Here is a 19,885-nt window from a genome sequence, read left to right on the forward strand (position 1 = left end):
ATTTCCATGATTAAAGTAGGTTGATCCGAGCTGATTTGACTGAGCTGCGGTCAAAGAGAGATTACATCACTCTGGACATAGAGCACGCTCGATGTAGCTCAACCGATGTAATCTTGTTCGACCGTAATTCAACCAAATCAGCTCGGATCAACCTACTTTAATCATGGAAATGAATGTCAAGAGCAGGAGCATCGTCCACCTACAATAGAATGCACAAAAGTTGGGAATGCACAAAAGTGGCTATTAGCTGCCAATGTATGACATAAAAGTGAGGGTTGCGTACCTGTCAGGGATTGTCCCTGAAGTCCTGACTTTTTAGCTGAGTTACCCAAAGAGGTCCTTCTGCATCTTTGGCTCTCCAGGGTCTAGCTACTTGACAATGAACAAAGACCACTTCTCATATAGCAACACGCTTACAAACATAAAGGTGCCTGTATCTCCGAACTTTACAATGAAACGTGGGGTTTTTATTAGAGCAATGTGCTCGGCTTGGTCAACTGCACCTTGGGTGCAAGTTTCATGATCAAGCTTGCCAATCCCAGATTTCGCATTGTCGCCACCAGCCAAACTGGATCCAGGGGTCGACCTCTTCGACGACGACGACCAAAAAATATTTTTTGGGCTGTTTACGACATTGAACGCGAAACTTTCACACAAGGTGCTGTTGGCCAAGCCGAGTCCATTGCTCTATTCAAAACCCCACGTTTCATTGTGAAATCTTGAGATATGGCTGTTTTTATGTTTTCACTATGCTGTAAGCGCGATGGAGTTGCTTTTTCCTAGTAGATGGTGTCGGCTGCATTAACGGAAAGATGAAGAGCTGAGTGAAACGGCACGTGGTGGTTACACAGACACGTCCTTGACAGGTTGCTACGCTAATGGATGATGATGATGATCGCCTTTGGTGAAGGTACGTAAGTGAAGCAACATCCAATAATGAAGTTGTGTCGAGGTATGCATCACATTTGCATGTAGAAGAAAGTCGAGCTGCATAAACCAATTTGTATATGTAAAAAGATACATATGTATACATATTGAATGGGTCACTCATCCTGAAACTCAATGGAGGGATCTCTTCACTTTTTCTCTTCTCAAGCCCATCTCACTTCCCACTTCTCCTTATTGTATTACAAAAGCCATGTACATGTTGCATGACCGATAACCGGACTGCCTTTATTATTCCATCTTCGAAGCAATAGTATGTAATCCACAAGCTAGTAACCTCCAACAAGCGTGTAATAAATAAACAATGCTTTATTTCATCTACCTATCTTGCTACTGTACATTGCCACCACCACCGTCGTAGTCGTCCTCCGTCATCATTTGTACTCGTACTCGTCACCAGTCGTCAATCTCATCCGTCACACCAACATCCAAAAATACACAAGTTGAAAAGAATGGATCGGTCTTGCAGGCTTCCTTTTGAATCTCGTTGTCGTCATCATTGCCATTGTTGTGGATGTGGTAATCATCGTAATCGTCGTCTCTATAAATAAGAAAGCAAGCAAATTAGACTATATGATGCCGGGAATGATGACGATTTGGTATACCGTTAGGCGATCCTCTCCAAGGAAGAAAGCAAATCAGAAGGAATTCACAAACCAAATCACCACCATACGAGCAACGTTGGACCATCCCTTGTTCTTGAGAAAGCACTGCACGAATCACGCAAGGCCACTTCGATCCATGGCAAGGAAGGACATCACACGTAGAGTCCAGGCTCATAGTTGTCCTCATTCATCCTCTCCAAAGAAAGAATGATCCCCAATCCAATCCTTCCAATCACTCCACACCTCATGAAAAGAAATCCTCAAGGGAAAGAACGAGCCTATCACGAGAAGAGCGTGTTGGTTCAACACATTCACAAGCTGTTGCAAATCCCCTTTTACCTCAACACGGTGACCATGCTCTTCCAAAAACCCCATCGTCATCGACCATTTGATACAGGCTGGGACTTGAACCAAAGAGATGATGATGATGCCCCAAGTTGCATTGCCTGACCGAAGAAACCTAATCAATTCATTATTAGCACACGCACATTTACAATAAACGCCCCTTTTCATTGTTTGTTTCAATGAACTTGCCTTTTCCATATTCATAAAAACACGTTGTTGCTGGTTACTGGAAACCGAAAACCATGGTGTAGTATAGTTGAGCCGAAACAAAACGCCAAACTAGCCAACGCCTTGAAACCAAACTTGCCCTCTATATATGAAGCATGTCAATGGAACAAGCTCTTCTGCTACATTGGGCTTTGAATGTACCTGGTTACCAAGCGTGGAGCGGCATAAAAACGAACAAGAAGAGCGACAATATCACCTTGGATACAGCACTTGAGCACTCTCTTCCAATGGATATCAGCAGTATATTGCTACCATGCAACCAACAAGAGCATTATGTTGATGGGGATGTCGTGAATGGGGATAAAGTAGAGAAGAAAAACCTTGTGTGCAGTCGTGGAGCTGCTGGTCCCCAAATTTACTTTCTCCAGTAAGATGCCTATACTGGGCGCTAAGTTAAATCCTCCATTGGGATTACACTGAATCCATTCACCCACTCCACAACAACAACAAGAACATCATGATAGGTAATAGGTATCATGTAAATAAATCAAGTCATTGTCACCTATAGCAAAGACGCCTATTGTTATGCATGATATGATCTAACAACAACAACAATAACCATTGCCTTACTACCGGGCCTCAAGCATATACTTTTTCTACTCAATCTCAGCATCTTTATTTTTGTAAGTATCCATGACGACGGTATCCAAGGGAAAGACGGGGATAGATGCCGACAAGCTTAAAGTGGTTGTTATGGCGTAGAAGGTTGTACCGATGACCGGGTAGTTTCAGAAGAGAAACCCGCCCCTCCTTCTTTCCGCACTTTTGTACCATATACAACAATCTTCTTTTTCCTCAACAACAACCTGTACTTCTTTGAGGTGGTAATGGCCATCCCATTGCTGTGGCTCTTTATATTATTGGGGTTACTTAGCGGGTCCTCATTGGCCGACACTTCCTCCTTTTATAGTCATCGTCGTTCTTTCTCGTATTCGTTACCGACCACCTATGCTGACCCCAGCCCATACCAAGGACTCGCATTTGGATCGAACAATGTCACTGTTCCACTACGTACGCAGCGTGATCTTGCTCTCAATGTCACGATCGATCACTGGCTATGGCCGACGTTGAATATGAATACCGCATATTTTGGCAACGACTACTCGACTCAGAAATTGACCAACGTGCAGCAAGTGATGGCTATGGGCTATCGACGCCTTGTGCTTGATTTGTATTGGGATGCAGGACGACATCAATGGCAGCTATGTCCTGCAGCCACCATGAATGATAACAACTACTACACTTGTGCCACATCCGAGAACAGTTTTCGCCAATTTATGCAACAAGTCGATGATTACATGGTCTCCACCAACGTCTCGGCTGCTCCTTCTGATACCGATCTTTTGTTCTTGGTGTTCAATTTACATCCATTACAATCATCATCCAGTAATAACAATAATGCCGTAACATCACGACAGCAGCAGCAAGGCGATAGTTTGAGTGATACCATCATCGATATCATTGGCACCGAACGACTCTATACACCTTCCAAACTCGAGCAGGATCGTCGCAATGGCACCGTTGGTCACGATAGTTGGCCAACATGGCTCAATTTGATCAGCGATCGGGTCCAATTGCTGGTAGGCTTGGGATCAAATGAATTGGGCAATTCAAGCGGCTATAACACAGGTGTCGATCTTGATATGATATTTGGCGAAAATCAGCTATTGGAGGTCACTGCAGTGGCAGCATCAAGTAATCTATCGCAAAGTCTTTCTCATTGCACAACCAACAATGGATCATGGGCCACGTTGATCGATCGGCCGAGCGATCCCTTTGTATATAATACAACACTTAAAGCGGTAAGTAGCAAGCAAGGAAGAAAAAAATAAGATCACTCATATTTGGGATAGACCTATTGTGGATATTCTCCTTATTTCACGACAAGCAACTATACATCGGACATCAGCAAGAATGATAATCACTCCATCACTCATCTTCAAGACAACGTCCTTGGCACGATTTGGTCATGGGATGTGGGTCAACCTATGGCAAGCAGCAACCCGCATTGTACAATGATACAGCGTTGGAATGGACGATGGCGATCGGGCTTGTGCACTGAATTATTACGTGTAGCATGTCGGCATAAAGATGATCCAAACAAGGTAAGCATGATGATCATTTCATTTAACTTTGTGTTGTGTTTGGATTATTCACGTGATAATGATTAGTGGGTGTTGACGGCAACTTATGTATCCTATGATCGAGCTTTTTCTGCGTGTCCTGACAATTATGTCTTTGATGTTCCTCGTGTGGCCGTTCAAAACAAGCAGCTTTTCCAAGTATTACAAGCCGATCTATTAGAAAATGGTCCACATGATGAAGGCATCAACAATCCACTGCATCATTTATTTTGGATCAATCTCAATACGGGAAGCAATGGCGCATGCTGGGTCGTGGGCTTATATTCGACATGCTGGTGGTTACGCGAGGTAGGAAAGAAAGATGGCATTTGAGCTGTTTGGATGGGGTGATTGAATGATTTCTACTATAGGAAGGTGCTGCGTTTGCCAATCTTATTCGAACATCGGCGGTCGCAGGTGTGATTATCCTAATCCTAGTGGGCATCTTTACTTGGGTCAAATGTGCTCGGTCATGGCGTGCTCGTAAGGCTAGATCACGAAAGAGTTTTATCAAGGAGCTGCTGGCAAGGCGTGAATACGTAACGGTTCCTGTAAGTAATTTCTCATCATCTTAATCATCATCCACAGCACGAGTCTCACCACGTGAATTGCATATAGGCATAAAGTTCTATACTATTTCTTATTCCATGTCCTAATTAATTAGATGTACGTTTTCCTTGTATACAAAGGGATGTTAATGAGAATAGAGATGCGTTTTGTTTAATCAAAAGATGGTGATGGAACAGGAGAGATTACAACATATGGGGAGAGATGTCTGTTGTGGATGAATGACATGTGTGTGCGTGCGTGTATATATATTTACAGAAATACAAGGTAGTAAGATGGAATAATGGATTATGCACCCCACCACGACAGCAAGCCAAGACCGTCTTCTTGTATCGTGCACTAGCAAAACGAATGAGTCCCAATAATCTCCTCCTTTCCACTTTACATTTCAACTTACAGTCAATGCATAGGGTGGTATCTTTGCTGAGTTGGCTTGAAGATCAGCAGTGGCCGATGCGTCTGCTGCTGATTGACGACGACCTGTGGATGCAGCTGTAGCAGGTGTTGGAGTCTTGTCGGTGAATACTTCACGTAATACGCGAATGCGAATTGGTTCATCCAAATCCATGTATAGCTTTTCGCCTTCGTAGTTCCATACCCAAAGTTGTTCAGCAGGGTCACTATCAAGGTGTATATGTCAATACCCTCTTGTATATTACTCCTCATCATCCATTCACTTACAATTCAGATCCAGGTTGCAATGCTGGTGCAGGGATATGGATATCATCGAAAAAGCCCAATGTCACTATATACATGCACCATCACAATCAGTAACTCTTTCATTCCTACCATCCATATTCAACATACCTCTAACACCAGAAGAAGAACAACTCTTTACACGACCTGTGATCACCTCACCAACAAAAGGACGGAATATCACGAGACGAAATGTAGCTGAATCAAAAAGAGATAGCCAAACGTCAACAAGGTTGTCGTGCGATCGCACTCATCGCCGCGTTATCTTACTTTTTATATAGCTGCAACCGTCGCCATGGAGAATCGCTCCCGGACTAGCTTCGAGAATGTCGTGTACACAAACGCAGAGACCTACATCGGGAATGACCTTTTATATAGTCGATCAGAGTCTTTTTCTCTTCCTCGGTCGCGTGTTTCTATGACTCCTCCACACACACACCTTGTTTGCAAACTTTTGGTTTAGAACAGCAGTAATGGCCTCATTGTCGGATTTGTCAAAGTGTTTGGGTTCAATCTTGACCGTGTCTTCGAGCTCGGCGACGAGAAACATGATAGTAATAGAGCAGAAAGAAGACCAACCAAGCCGCCAAAAATTGCCAGCAGATTGAAGAAGCGGCATTTGACAACCCATAGCAGTAGACCACTCATACAGATATACCATGCCACAAACACCATAATACATCAATGATTGTTTCATTCAGCAATAGCCAGTATTATCATTTGGGTTAGGGGGAGCATCTTGTATTAATTGCAATAATGACATATACATGAATGCTGCTACGTATAATTGATAAAGGGAATCACTAGGTGCGCGACATTCTTCGACATCGGAGGTGCGACATCCCCCTAGTAGTTTAGTATCTAAAATACTGTATCTCTTTCACGGTTGATACAATAGTATCGGGGCGGCAAGACGTTGTGTGATGTGATGGATTAGATTGTGTTATCAGCGCTGGATCCGTTGAGCTTGGTGTTTGACCTTTGACGTATCCCAATATCAATCACAAGTTTCTCTGCAAACGTTCAAACCATATTCCTCTTACCATCTTAAGCGTTGTTGATGCGAATTGAACAAGGGCATCAGGATAGGGCTAGAGCAATGGGTACATAGATCCAGCTCTGGTATCATTTCTTCTGCTAATTTGTTGGATCGCGGCTGAACACCAAGGCTAAAGGTAACATGTACTCATGTCACCAACCAAGGTGTCTTAATTTTTCCATTAGTCTAGACATCCTTTTAGTATACAAGTGCTACCTACCCCAAAGGGTTCATCAAGGATCATAGCCAAATGTCATTAGGCACCAATACTGATCGCTTCAAGTGGTAAAGTGATGTATGTGAGCTGTAGATGAAAGCATGAGGACCCTCATTTTCGGGATCACATAATAATAAAGACCATTGGTGATGGTATGAATACAAGTAGGAAGAAAGGGTGTATGATAGTGTTGGTGCAAAGTGTCTTGTTTATATGTGAGTGGGCGTGAGAGTTGTTGTCATGATGGATCAAACTGATAAAGTGGTCGAGCATCTTGAAGTATCGAGTCGAAGCGATGGAAAAGCAACAGCTGATGCACAAATCCACCTGCCACTTGAAAGGTGATTTGTTGTAGGTGACATACATAGGTATTGCGAGTAGATTGAAGAAGCGGCATTTGACAACCCACAGCTGTAAACCACTCATACAGATATACCATGCCACAAACATCATAGTTGTTGAATGTGATGCGGCGTCTTTTGGGCTTCTTAGTATTTGTCTGAACTCTGGTGTTGCAAGTCTTGATCGAGACATCTCTTCAATAAGGGCCGGCACTTTACACAGCACACATTTCTCAAGCCCAGATAAGATGTTCTCCATTGGCTGTAGGAGGGAGCGGAAGCCGGCAGTATCTCCATGTGCATATACCACCTACAAAGGAGTCTCAACTTTCCTATCAGACTAGGCATCCTTTTAATGTATAAGTGATGGTTATACCTACCCCAAGGGTTCATCAAGGAACACAGCCGAATGTCATTCGGCATCAATAATGAGCACTTCAAATAGTAAAGCAGCTATGTCAACCATAGATGAATGTATGAGTACAACCTCATTTTGGGGATCGCATTAAGACCATCCTTGAGACTTACCAAAGGCCATTGATGATGGTATGAATACAAGTACATAGGAAGAAAGGGTGTATGATAGTGTTGGCGACAACAGCCTTGTTTATATGCGGTCGGGCGTGAGAATTGCTGCCACGATGGATCAAACTGATAAAGTGGTCGAGCATCTTGGAGTGCTGGGTCGAAGCGATGGAAAAGCAACAGCTGATGCACAAATCCAGCTGCCACTTGAAAGGTGATTTTTGTAGGTGACATACATAGATATTATGTCCGGCTGTGCTTCGTTTGGTTTGAAGATGATGTGTGTCGTTAGGCATTGAATTCACCATCTCTATGTTCAAAGGGTAAAAGTAAACAACTAGCTTTCTTCTATGAGCCAACAGTGTTGATGTACCTTTCAGACCATAAACAAGTGGATTAACCGGATGGGCGTGGTTGTGTTGAGAAAAAGAAATGAAAAAGACCAGCAGTGGTCAATCGTGATAGGCTATTGTACACTCAATGGAACTTTATTTGACTTAATTGGGGATGAATGAACAATCATAGTGAGCAAGTGGGTGTAAAAGATGATGGTGGTTGTGAAGGCGGGATTTGTGCCTGCAAGCAACGAGAGGAGGGGGTGTGGGGAGGGCCGAATCTTTCTCATGTTCACTCCTACCAACCAAGACAAAAAGGCCTTTGTTGAACGCACACGAGTCGAGAGACAACGTCGAGAAAAAGAACGTTTGGAAAAGGAAACGCACACCAAACAAGAGAAAGCAGCACACATTTTACAACAATGGTGGCAGCGACATTGTCGACAACGAAGAGCATTGAGCGAATGTTGGGCCTTATGGGATAAGCAACTGGATCACCATTTTCTCACCATTGTTGAATGCTTTCGACTGGTTGGCATTTATTGCTTCTTGTGTCGACATGAGCCACGACAATCCAACAACAACAAGCGACTTGTAGCAGTATGTAAATGTCTTGCAGCAAAGCACCGAGCACCTACCACCACTACCACCACCACCTCCACCTCCACCTCCACCAACGATGAGAGTGGACAACAGTACATGTATCATTCGCTTCTCCTTGACAACCGATATAAAGAACGTGCACTTGGCTACTTGAAGTATGTGTTGCAGCAATGCCTCGAACGAGTATGTGCAGGGACCACAATGACCGACATGTATCTTGCAGGACCTGAGTTGAATTTGCTATTGCACTACCTGAATCCAAAGACATTTGTTGTTAAGCAACCCTTCGACATGCATCATACCACACCGCATCCAGCTGAATCACTTTTACTTTCAGCACAAAGTATTCTTGATGATTGCTTATTATCATTCAACCCACGAGATGCCATGATACGTCGTGTTGAACGTGCTGCCAAGCTCGAACAAAGAAAGGCGAGGAAAGGAGGATCACTCTCATCCGCCGATGATACCAAAGAGCTACGCTCCTTACAACTTTGGCTCACAACAATGACTCGCATCTGCTTATTCCCTCTCGAATCATCCATCACTGAAAGTCAACGACAATCACGTCTTGTTTACACCATCACCTCTGTTCTTTCAGTGCCCTTGATTACAACCATGGTCAACAAGATGATTGTGCAACACCTACAGAAATTAGCAGATGTGGATGTTGTCATTTCTTTGTTCAAGACAAAGAACCATGGCGATGAGATTTTATTGGATGCATTACAAGGCAATGGTCACCTGTTTGTGCTAGCGAATCTTTTGGAGTTTATACGAGAGGCGGACGATTCTCCAGCTGCTGTGGATAAGGTGGTGCAATTGACGAATTGCCTAGGCAACCGATGCAGACTACACATTTCGGATCGACAGATATCGAAGTATAAGCATTATCATCCTTTGTTCAAGTGGTCTTGTTCCAGTTGGGGCAACTCGATTGATGTCGTGGTATACGAACGTGTTCAGGCACAACTCGAATATCTCTGGTCGCGCTCATTCATGGATCGGGTTTTTGTCGATGTTTTGAATTTTGACAGCACAAAGCTTTTTGGTGGTGGAGCAGCAGCAGCAGGAGCAGCGGCAGGAGCCAAAGATGGATTAAAAACGAGACTTTTCAAGAAAAAGAATCAGGCGACATTATTGGATAGCAAGGATTATGCACACGTGGTGGAGCTGTCAATGAATGTGGAGTCGATTTTCGCTATGTATATGTTGTTGATAAGCCTGTTTCCCACCCAACGAATGGAGATCATCAACAAAATAGCATTCACCACACGATTGATACCCCAGCTTTGGCGTGCTATGAACACGTTTGGACCTAGAGGTCGCATGTCGATATACCTTGATGCAGCAAGGCGTGAAGATGGCAATGTGGAAAAGGAGCCGCTCATCAAAGTTCTCCAAATGTTTTGCGAAGCAGCATCCTTGGTGTTCCTGTAAGTGGATCCCCCCCCTCCCTTGTGTATCATTTCATTGGCTGATCATCCCATGTTTTGCATGAATTTTGTTTGTACGTAGGACCTTGGATGACACTGATATTTTCGAACATGAGACGCCTTTCTCGACTCAAGACTTGATTGATATGAGCACCTTTCTCAACACATTTTATTTTGCATTGCTACAACATGCCAAGAGTGATCAACAAAATGACGCCGCTGTGGCAGCAGCTTCAATACGTGCTTTTCGTGCAGCTCATCGCCTGTTATTACAAATCTATGACTTGGACATGCGACATCCATTTTGCCCAGAGGGTCATTGGTTATTGGTCTCGGATCCCACCATCAAGCAATCCATCTTGTCCTTGTTCAATACTTCCAAACCACCAGCAGCTGCTTCTTTCCTTGACCGCTTTCGACAAGGTGATCCCGTTCCACTCCGTATCCTCCAACTGATGCCACACACCATTCCTTTTGAGACTCGCTTGACTATCTTTCGAGATTGGATCGCCCACGATAGAGCCAACACGATGCGTACAGGTCACTGTTCCATTCGCGTACGACGCAATCATATTCTTGAAGATGGAATACGAGGATTGGGTGGCATTCCACCAGCAGCTTGGAAAGGCGTGATTCGTGTAACTTTTGTCAATGAACTTGGTAAGAAGAATAGTTTCTTATATCAACAAGGATACTAAATGCCCAATTCACAGGTGTCGAAGAAGCTGGTATTGATCACGGTGGTCCATTCAAAGGCATGTAGCAGCAGCTATCCATCACCTTATACTTGCAACTCATTCTTTTGTGTCCATAGACTTTGTTTCGTTGCTGGTCAATCAAGTGTCTGAACCCTCCTTTGGTCTTTTTGCCACCACAGCATCCACCAACCTTGTTTATCCATCTCCAGCATCTTCCATTCATGGGAAAAGTCATATCAGGCTATTTGAATTCATTGGCAAGGTAAACCCTGTAATAGATTTTTCACCAGCAATCGCTCAAACATCTCTATTTATTCAGGTTATTGGCAAAGCTATCTATGAAGGTATCCTGTCAGACATCCAATTTGCAAGCTTTTTGCTCGCCAAACTGCTGGGACGCAATGTATTTTTGCAAGAGCTTCGAGAATTGGACGAGGATGTGTGGAGGAACTTGATCTTTCTCAAGCGTTATGATGGTATGTATGTTGGCATCTTGTCATTAGGATGATTGGGATACTAATTTGCTGATAGGGTGTGTTGAGGACCTCGGCCTATACTTTGCGACTGACGAAGAAGCGTTTGGTCATGTTACTACGCATGAACTTAAATATGTAAGAATCAACCATGCTCGCTTTTGTATCCATGTTACCAACTAACGTTCATTATTATAGCGGGGAAAGAACACACCTGTCACCAACGAGAACAAAATTGAATACGTGTACAGAATGGCTGACTACAAATTGAACCAGCAAACGCGTGAACAAACCCGTGCATTTGTGGATGGCTTTCGGTCTATCATTACTGAGGGGTGGATCAAAGTATTTTCTCCACCAGAGCTCCAAAGGTATGGCATGGTAGTAGAACAAATTCGTTATGATGGATGCTCATTGTTGTCATTACAGGGTCATTTCTGGCGAGGATACGGACTTTGGTAAGTGGACATTAAGGAAGATTGGGATTGACATTGATGTATTTTCAACATTAATGTAGACGTTGCTGACTTACGACAACATACTGAATATCACAATGGGTACTTTGATCAACATCCCATCATTCGGTCTCTATGGCAAATCATTCAAGAATTCAATTCTGAAGAAAAACGTGCATTCCTCAAATTTGTTACGAGTTGTTCAAAGGTAAAAGGATAGTTTAATTTACGAGTCATCAGGTATTTACGTTTCAATACTACATAGCCCCCATTGGGAGGATTTAGCTACTTGTACCCACCCTTCACTATCCGTATGGTCACTGTGGATCCTGATGCTCGACAAGGCACCGTTGACGGGCTGGGCATGGTCAAGACTCTTTTCAAGATTGGAAATGGATCAACCAACAAAGGCGGCCGTTTACCAACAGCCTCTACATGGTAAGACATAACATTCCTTGCTGCAAAGAGTACAATGAGCTTATGCTTTCCAATTACTTGTTTTAGCTTTAATCTCTTGAAACTTCCCGGTAAGCTCATTTTCATGATTTGTTGTCCAATGAAAGATCCTCATCCTCTTGTTATTGAATAGCTTATACCAAGAAATCCCTTTTGCGAGAGAAGCTGCGTTACGGTAAGCCGGAGGGATTTGAATGTAAAGAGGATATTGGATACTGATTGTAGTATTTTCCAGCAATCAATGCCAATACCGGTTTCGAGTTGAGCTAGGCCAGCTTTATTTATTATAGTACAGGGAGGAATGCGTGGATTATATAAAGTACAGTATTGTGGATGCATGGCTATGTTGTGTCTTTATCATTCGTTTTGCCATACAATGGGACGTGGGTGATCATAGTGAAGAATTGGACTTGCTGCGAGATCGACATCAAAAAGTATCACGGGTACGGCGTGGATAGTGTTCGTCAATGAGACTGCTCCGAGAAAATAGGACCATAGCAGTAAACGTGTTGTTGCAGACTTCATCATTTGTTGTATTGATTGAAAACAAGTGGTGGATTGGCTTTTTGGGAGCTGAGAGTGATATAAGATTGTTTACAAAAGTGCATGGCTCTTTTTATATTGTCCGGGATCATTGGAATGTGCATGAATACAGAAGAAAATTATCCTTTCCTCACGATCGGCTGTATTTAAGTGCCTCATCATCAGCAGGTGGTGATGTAATCTAAAACAAGGGATCATGGACAATGGTCCCTCCTACGTACTCCATCACCATCACCCGACCCACACAAAGAATCCATTGATCACCCATATCATCATGAATCATCAGCTTGTACCGGCTTGTATGTCATTAAATGGTCAACGTGCAAGCACCCACCAGCACCTTTTAGGATGGCTATACCAGCTGTCAATGATTGCGAATGCAGCTAACAGATTCGGTTGGCATGAAAATGGCCAATCTTCAGATTATGGACACCCTGTTCTAAGATACTTATCACAGCAACACTGCCTGATTGTTTATTGATGATGATGAGGATGTCCACAAAGCCAACCTATACAACAATGGACACATTGATCACAATAGGTCATGGATTAAGGAAGGAGGAAGGTATGAGCAAGCAAGATCATGTGCCTGGATAGTGTGGTGAAAGAAGGGGTTGGGTTATATACCGAAAAAGTAGTCTCGTTCGCCGTTCCTCAACTCCTCTCTCTCTTTTTTTATTATTCTACCTACACATACACACGCATTTCTATTCTATATCCTTTGCTATGGCAGCGTCCTTTGGTGAATCCGGTGACAAACTAGCACGAGAAGCCAAACGCACAGCCGACTTGTTGGTATCACCGTACAATGACGATCTAGTACAGACCATTTGCCGAGAGACGCGCCAGCTGCACTCACGAGCCGAATCGATTCTTCATGCGATGCGCGCCAATGCCAGCAATCCAGATGCACCTCCACCGAACAAACCGAGTCAATTGACGCAAATCATGTTACATCACTTGACGGTCAAGAGGAACAAGCGTGTCCTGTTTGCATATCATCGACAACGAGTGGAAAAACTAAAGGAACTTTCATGGGATGTGGGAGACCGACGGCCCACCAGCCAACGTGAAATCAAAGCATCCCTCAGCAGCTCGGAGCAAAGATTCCTTCAAGAATATGGTGAAATGGTCAACACATACAAGCAAAGCTTCCTGGATGTGGATTTAGGCGGTAACGGTGGCGTGGGTCTTGATCCGCCTTTGGATTTATACATCGAAGTGCGTGTTTTACGAGATGCTGGACGTATCAACACTGAATTCGGTGAACTCAACCTCGTCAAAGGAAACCAAGAATTCGTTCGTCGATCGGATGTGGAAGCTCTCATCAATGCTGGTTATCTAAAACACATCACTTCTTAAATCTTTCTTCATCATTCCACCCCACCACCACCACCACCTCTCATCCTCATCTTGTGTGCATATGAACCTCATCCTTGTACAACTCTTTTTGTCCTTGTAACTCATTCATCTCCCTTTGCATTTTGTTGTTCTTTGTTTTTAATAAACGTTTAGTTCTCATTGTTACAAAAAGCGGCGAACAATCAATGTAACTAACAATGCTAACAATACACCAATCAAGCCATCAAGCCATAATGGAGGTCGTCTAGTAGTCGATGTATCTATAGATGTTCTAGATGATGCCGGCGGCTGTGTGGGTATAGATCTTGTGAATTGAGATGACGATGATGACGATGATGAAGATGATGCTGTGGCAGGATTGTCCTTCGATTGACTTGGTATATCTGGCGAATTTCCAACTGAGGATGGTGATGCATCTTGACTTTGATTTTGTTGATCCAATTCATCGCGTTGTCCATTACTACTCGTAGAAGCGGTGGTGGTGGTGGTGGTGGTGGTGGAGTTGTTTGGCTTGTACGATAAAGAAAAATCAGGGACGTTGTCTTCTTGGTTGTTTTTCTGATGATGAGGAGCTGTATCTTGTAATAATTCATTGTTGGATATGTTGCACACAGAGCAAGTCCACGTTTTCGATCTTTGAAATGACATCATATAAGTCACCTTTCAACAATACCACGATCCACTCTCCCGCTTACTTTTTAGCAAAGACACGACGTTCCTCCTTTGTATAATCTAATCCACCAATAGCACCACGAGCCTCGGTAGGGAAAAATCCCATCACAGCCAAGATGACAGTACGGACTACATAGATGAAACTTTGAGTATCCACCAAGAGGTATATGTAGCTTCATACTTACTACCCCAAGCTGGTTGCCAGAACTCTGGATGATAGCCTGTTACGCTTAGGCACACCTTTGTATTAAGTTCGAATCGTCCATTTGGCTGTGATGTTGTTGGTTAGACATAAGCCAACAATGCTGTGATCCAGTATCCAAACTTACTGTCAAAAAGATCAACTCTGGCGGCTTGAAGGGATATTCAGCAGGAAGCAAGATTCGTCCATGATATCTACCATTGTGTATCAATACCATCGCCCATGCCCATCAGTATTATAGGGTCATCCTACCTGCCATCTTCAAATTCAGTACCACCTGGTCCACGTACGGTAAAGTGCCATTCAAAGATATTGTCCTGGTGTGTGTAGATACATGGTTGATACGATGCAATAGGTGGATAATGATATAAAGAAGAAAACGATACCTCCAACGGATGGGCTTCATATTCATAACACGACTCGGTCGCCAACTCTCTGGCTTCTTGCATAATACGCTTCACAGCTAAATGGTGAGACAATAGTTAGTCATTGAGTGTTGAGTTTACAATAAAAGGCCATGCCCCATTCACTTTGCCTCATGGGATGCTGCAGGACAACAGTGGCATAGAGAATGCAGGTGGGAATTACCAGGATTCTTGAGATTGTATGTTTCTTTCATTGCGGGAGTTGTGGAAGGAAGAGCAAAAGCGAAAATTGGGCGTTACCAAGGTATCGTAGTAATCGAGATTGACCTCCCGCATTCGTTGCATATCCTCCTAGAGCGCGCCGTATCACAATCTAAAGCCTTTTTGTTGCACCAATCATCTACACTTTTATTCTTCTTCAATATGACTTCTTTTATGTGTATTTGAATAACAATAAAGATAGTTGCTATGCCAACTTTGATGCATCCAAATACTCTTTCGTAGCAACTTCATCACCCTTATTTGTGCATTCGGATCTCAGTCATCAATGCATCTGCAAATTTGTGCGACATGTGTACTATCCTATCACTGGACAACCATTTTCCTGAATATGGACCCACTTGATTCCACCACCAGCAAACAAACATTGGGATTCATGTGATTTCCAGTAGTCAAATACTGTAGGCGTGGTTCTAGTAAGCTGGTAATTCGTAGAGCGATGAATGCTCAGTAGTCTGAATGGCCCAAAGAGGGCACACCATCATTGCTATTTAGCCGTTATCACCGATAATATGAAGAGGAGATCACCCATCAATGATCATGTTTGAATGTTGTATCTAGTACACAATGTAGTCTTGGAAGCCATATTTCATCATGCCGTCATCCAGTCAGGTGGAGTGATAAATCGTGTTGATACAAGCATCCTGAACACACAGCTTTTAGCATAGTATTCCATCATCACATGCTTTACCAGAACATGTCAAAGCGATTTAATCCGCATGAAAGCAGGAGCTTTGCTATTTCCACCACCCAAACACCATTCAAACATACATACGCCAATAATGTCAAATGGTCCTTGATCACTGATATCATAATGTAATCGGGACATTGCTGCTCACAGTACTCGAACAACATCATACCTGCATACATATGGCTATGGAAATCACACTAGTAATTTGGTAGTAGCAAATCTCTTGTAATGGGCATACACATTTATTAACACAACAAGCAATAGAATTGAAGATAAGGTGATTGTAAAAGTCATGATTTCGTGAAAATAAAGCAATTGAGATGAATTACAATGAGTCATATGTATGAGAGTTTGTAAATGTGAGATAGAAGGCTTATGAAAAGAAGTGGGAGATGGGTACATTCCTTGGATATGGGCTGACAAGGAGCAGGAAGAGGCTTTCACTTTCTATGACGTGATGGCGTCAAGTATACGTCTGGGCTTGCTGGTCTGGTAATGGGCGTCTTCACCCTATCCAAACGGCGTTTCTTCATAAGAGCTGCTTTGATTCTTCTTTGTAGATCCATATGCTGGTCCTATTATTACAGCATGTTTGAATACAATATACACATGATCTGCACCATTCAACTTACCTTCCAATAAAAAAGACGCTCAAGGGCTTTTTGAAAATCTTGAAATCTTGATAATCATGCAACGATGGCGGTAGGTACATGCCACCGCGTTCACCCATAACGAAATGCCGTGCCGGTTTCGATACTGATAGAAGCTTCCCCTCGGATCCTATAAATAATTGTTAAACCAGAGCATATGATAATACCACAGCTGCTACTTACCACTCCACTCCATCGTCAACACATGCATGTCGTGGTTGTCTTGGTTGTCAGGGAAGGACAATCGTAGATGCTGGAGTAGTCCGTATGCATTGACTCGGATGTTCTTGTTATGTTGTTTATCCAGTAGCCCACGGCCACTTACGCTGTCTTTCTGGTTCGCGTTTAACTTTTCAGAAAATTCAAGGAGCTTATTCTGCATGTCGTCAACTTTCGATAACATCTCCTTGGACGTCCGATCAATATTACTTAGAACGTTGATGATATGTGTGTTGGAATCGTCGATCTGATACTTCTTGCCGCTAGGAAGATGTACAATAGGGCTCCTGCCAACATGTATGTATAGCCTGAATTTTTGCACTTTGCTATTTGCACCATGTCAATTCCAGCACTCGACGTGGACCAAGGCACCGAAACCAACTTTTGTAGATGCTTCACGAAGAGATAGCTATATCGGAAGTAATAAGGTAGCGTGTATTAGTAGTGACTCATCAAGCGACATGATCAGGATTTACCTTTTTATAAGGATCCAATAACATAATGACGACCGCGACAAAAACGAAACACTACGAAAGACCACAAAGATCAGCGCTTATTCACAGGTTGAACACAATGATACACACAAACCTTCGCATTTGACTTGTAAGCAACCAAAGAAGTATGACAGAGAAAAGAGACGTGTGGGAGTATGATGGGCGGCGACAACATCCTTTATTGTGCATTGTGGGCGTGGGTATTTCTGTCAGTTGGGGATGATGGATTGATAAATTGATACGTGAGCTGATAAATCGATGGGGTCGCATATACATACCAGGATTAAAGCTGACGGGCCTAGGTGATGTTGCCTATTCATACACCGGCGAAGATGATTGAATAAAGCTTGCTGACAACAAAGGATAAAAAATCTGCTGCTTATTGTTGCCATGAACTACCGATAAGAGACGCTCATTTCAGGATGTCCATCAAAGGAATCGGTTGTTGCTTGATATCAAGAATCACGAGATGATCGGATAAAGCTTGATGGCACCAAAACTATGTACGTCACTGGTTGTTGATGACACGTCCACCCGTATAAAAAGACATGAAGCTTGCATCCTCCATCAAATAAATTGCTCTAGCTGACGACCGAATAAAACTTGCTGCAACCAAAGATGATATGATCCGCCGCAACAGACGTGTATTGGAAGTGATGCTCTTGGTCTTGTTGCTGCTGCAAATACCATCCAACGTACTCAAGCTATATATACAATGCAACGTAAGATACGATAACAAGGACAGCATTCACTCTTCATATCAACATACCCAAAGTATAGGTGTAGTATGGACATCTCCTTGACGACAACCATGGAAAGAATACACACGAAGGGCGTCTTGTACCTTGTATAAACGAGAGAACAGCAAGCTATATATGAACGTTAGTATCGCAAGACCATCCTGAATAATAAAGTAATGCAGCAATTGAACGTACACGTTGTATTGCAATGGGTGCTTGAGTCATTGATGGATCCCGCGCGTACACTTGTTGCCATGGAAAGTGTCGCCATTGACAACCTTTTCACCCAATTGACGCTTTGCAATGAAGGCAACAATGACAGCAGTTAATGATCTGTATTTTGTAAATGGAAACAGGCTTACCATGCTTTCTGAAACGGGAGAGGAGAAGAAGGGGTTCTTTGTCTTCCCTTTCGTTGTTCTCAATTCGTGCACTCAACGCCACCCCGCCTGCAACACTTGCCACTGCCACTATGTATGTACCCCAACACTATCCTATACATTCAGATGAATAAAGATAACCACTGATCGAGTTTCCAATTGAGCTTAGCCATCATTATCAAGGTATACATGGTTTTACTGAGGCCAGCAGGCGGCAGCGTCACTTTGGTCGGTGCGACATTGCACAACTCAATGGCCGATTTTATGCAGCTCAACCCAACAGAGATGATACCGCATAGGCATCCATCCCTGGTATATACGTACGCATATAAACCATTTACTTCGATATACCTTCATTATTGGATGCTGTTTACTTACGTACCTTCACAAAAGGCAATCATCATCATCATCCATTTGTGTAGCAACCTGTCAAGGACGTGTCTGTGTAACCACCACTTGCCGTTTCACTCAGCTCTTCATCTTTCCGTTAATGCAGCCGACACCATCCACTAGGAAAAAGCAATTCCATCACGCTTACAGCATAGGTAAAACATAAACGTGCCTGTATCTCCAAACTTTACAATGAAACGTGAGATTTTTAATAGAGCAATGGGCTCGGCTTGGTCAACAGCACCTTGTGTGAAAGTATCGCGTTCAATGTCGCAAACAGCCCAAAAAATATTTTTTTGGTCGTCGTCGTCGAAGAGGTCGACCCCCAGATCCAGTTTGGCTGGTGGCGACATTGCGAAATCTGGGATTGGCAAGCTTGATCGTGAAACTGGCACCCAAGGTGCAGTTGGCCAAGCCGAGCACATTGCTCTAATAAAAACCTCACGTTTCATTGTAAAGTTTGGAGATACAGGCACGTTTATGTTTGTAAGGGTGATGCTATATGATAAGTGGTCTTTGTTCATTGTGAAGTAGCTGGACCCTGGCAGAGCAAAAGATGCAGAGGGACGTGTTTGTATAACTGGGTTAAAAAGCTTGGACTTCAGGGACCATGCATGACAGGTACGCAACCCTCATTTTCAGGTCATACATTGGCAGCTAATAGCCACTTTTGTGCATTCCCAACTTTTGTGCATTATATTGTAGGTGGACGATGCTCCTGCTCTAGACATTCATTTCCATGATTAAAGTAGGTTGATCCGAGCTGATTTGGTTGAGTTACGCTCACACAAGATTACATCGGTTGAGCTAC

The 19,885-nt window shown here is 43.2% G+C and overlaps 6 protein-coding genes across 6 annotated transcripts; 3 read left to right on the forward strand and 3 right to left on the reverse strand.

Moving 5' to 3' along the window:
* Positions 1-2,950: 2,950 nt before the first annotated feature.
* Positions 2,951-4,870, forward strand: O0I10_012905 (uncharacterized protein; the record flags this gene model as incomplete). Its single annotated transcript, XM_058492788.1, has 5 exons — positions 2,951-3,925; positions 3,977-4,228; positions 4,295-4,555; positions 4,618-4,797; positions 4,865-4,870. The coding sequence occupies 5 exons, from the start codon at positions 2,951-2,953 to the stop codon at positions 4,868-4,870; spliced, it is 1,674 nt and encodes a 557-aa protein (XP_058336441.1).
* A 231-nt stretch (positions 4,871-5,101) lies between these two features.
* On the reverse strand, positions 5,102-6,059 carry O0I10_012906 (DNA-directed RNA polymerase; the record flags this gene model as incomplete). The annotated part of the gene is made up of 6 exons (XM_058492789.1): positions 5,102-5,152; positions 5,211-5,433; positions 5,495-5,558; positions 5,621-5,707; positions 5,780-5,876; positions 5,949-6,059. The coding sequence occupies 6 exons, from the start codon at positions 6,057-6,059 to the stop codon at positions 5,102-5,104; spliced, it is 633 nt and encodes a 210-aa protein (XP_058336442.1).
* Positions 6,060-8,254: 2,195 nt separating this feature from the next.
* On the forward strand, positions 8,255-12,357 carry O0I10_012907 (uncharacterized protein; the record flags this gene model as incomplete). Its single annotated transcript, XM_058492790.1, has 13 exons — positions 8,255-10,005; positions 10,088-10,665; positions 10,719-10,760; positions 10,820-10,965; positions 11,023-11,179; positions 11,235-11,314; positions 11,375-11,547; positions 11,606-11,634; positions 11,694-11,839; positions 11,897-12,069; positions 12,136-12,158; positions 12,221-12,262; positions 12,323-12,357. The coding sequence occupies 13 exons, from the start codon at positions 8,255-8,257 to the stop codon at positions 12,355-12,357; spliced, it is 3,375 nt and encodes a 1,124-aa protein (XP_058336443.1).
* A 999-nt stretch (positions 12,358-13,356) lies between these two features.
* O0I10_012908 (uncharacterized protein) lies at positions 13,357-13,992 on the forward strand (the record flags this gene model as incomplete). The annotated part of the gene is made up of 1 exon (XM_058492791.1): positions 13,357-13,992. One exon carries the CDS (start codon positions 13,357-13,359, stop codon positions 13,990-13,992), a length of 636 nt encoding a protein of 211 aa, XP_058336444.1.
* Positions 13,993-14,154: 162 nt separating this feature from the next.
* O0I10_012909 (uncharacterized protein) lies at positions 14,155-15,485 on the reverse strand (the record flags this gene model as incomplete). Its single annotated transcript, XM_058492792.1, has 7 exons — positions 14,155-14,626; positions 14,688-14,793; positions 14,850-14,934; positions 14,994-15,060; positions 15,119-15,183; positions 15,253-15,329; positions 15,455-15,485. 7 exons carry the CDS (start codon positions 15,483-15,485, stop codon positions 14,155-14,157), a joined length of 903 nt encoding a protein of 300 aa, XP_058336445.1.
* Positions 15,486-16,730: 1,245 nt separating this feature from the next.
* On the reverse strand, positions 16,731-18,377 carry O0I10_012910 (uncharacterized protein; the record flags this gene model as incomplete). The annotated part of the gene is made up of 2 exons (XM_058492793.1): positions 16,731-16,776; positions 18,334-18,377. 2 exons carry the CDS (start codon positions 18,375-18,377, stop codon positions 16,731-16,733), a joined length of 90 nt encoding a protein of 29 aa, XP_058336446.1.
* Between the last annotated feature and the right edge of the window lie 1,508 nt (positions 18,378-19,885).

Source organism: Lichtheimia ornata (genome assembly GCF_029851405.1).
Source record: "Lichtheimia ornata isolate CBS 291.66 chromosome Unknown scaffold00175, whole genome shotgun sequence".
Taxonomy (NCBI): Eukaryota; Fungi; Mucoromycota; class Mucoromycetes; order Mucorales; family Lichtheimiaceae; genus Lichtheimia; species Lichtheimia ornata.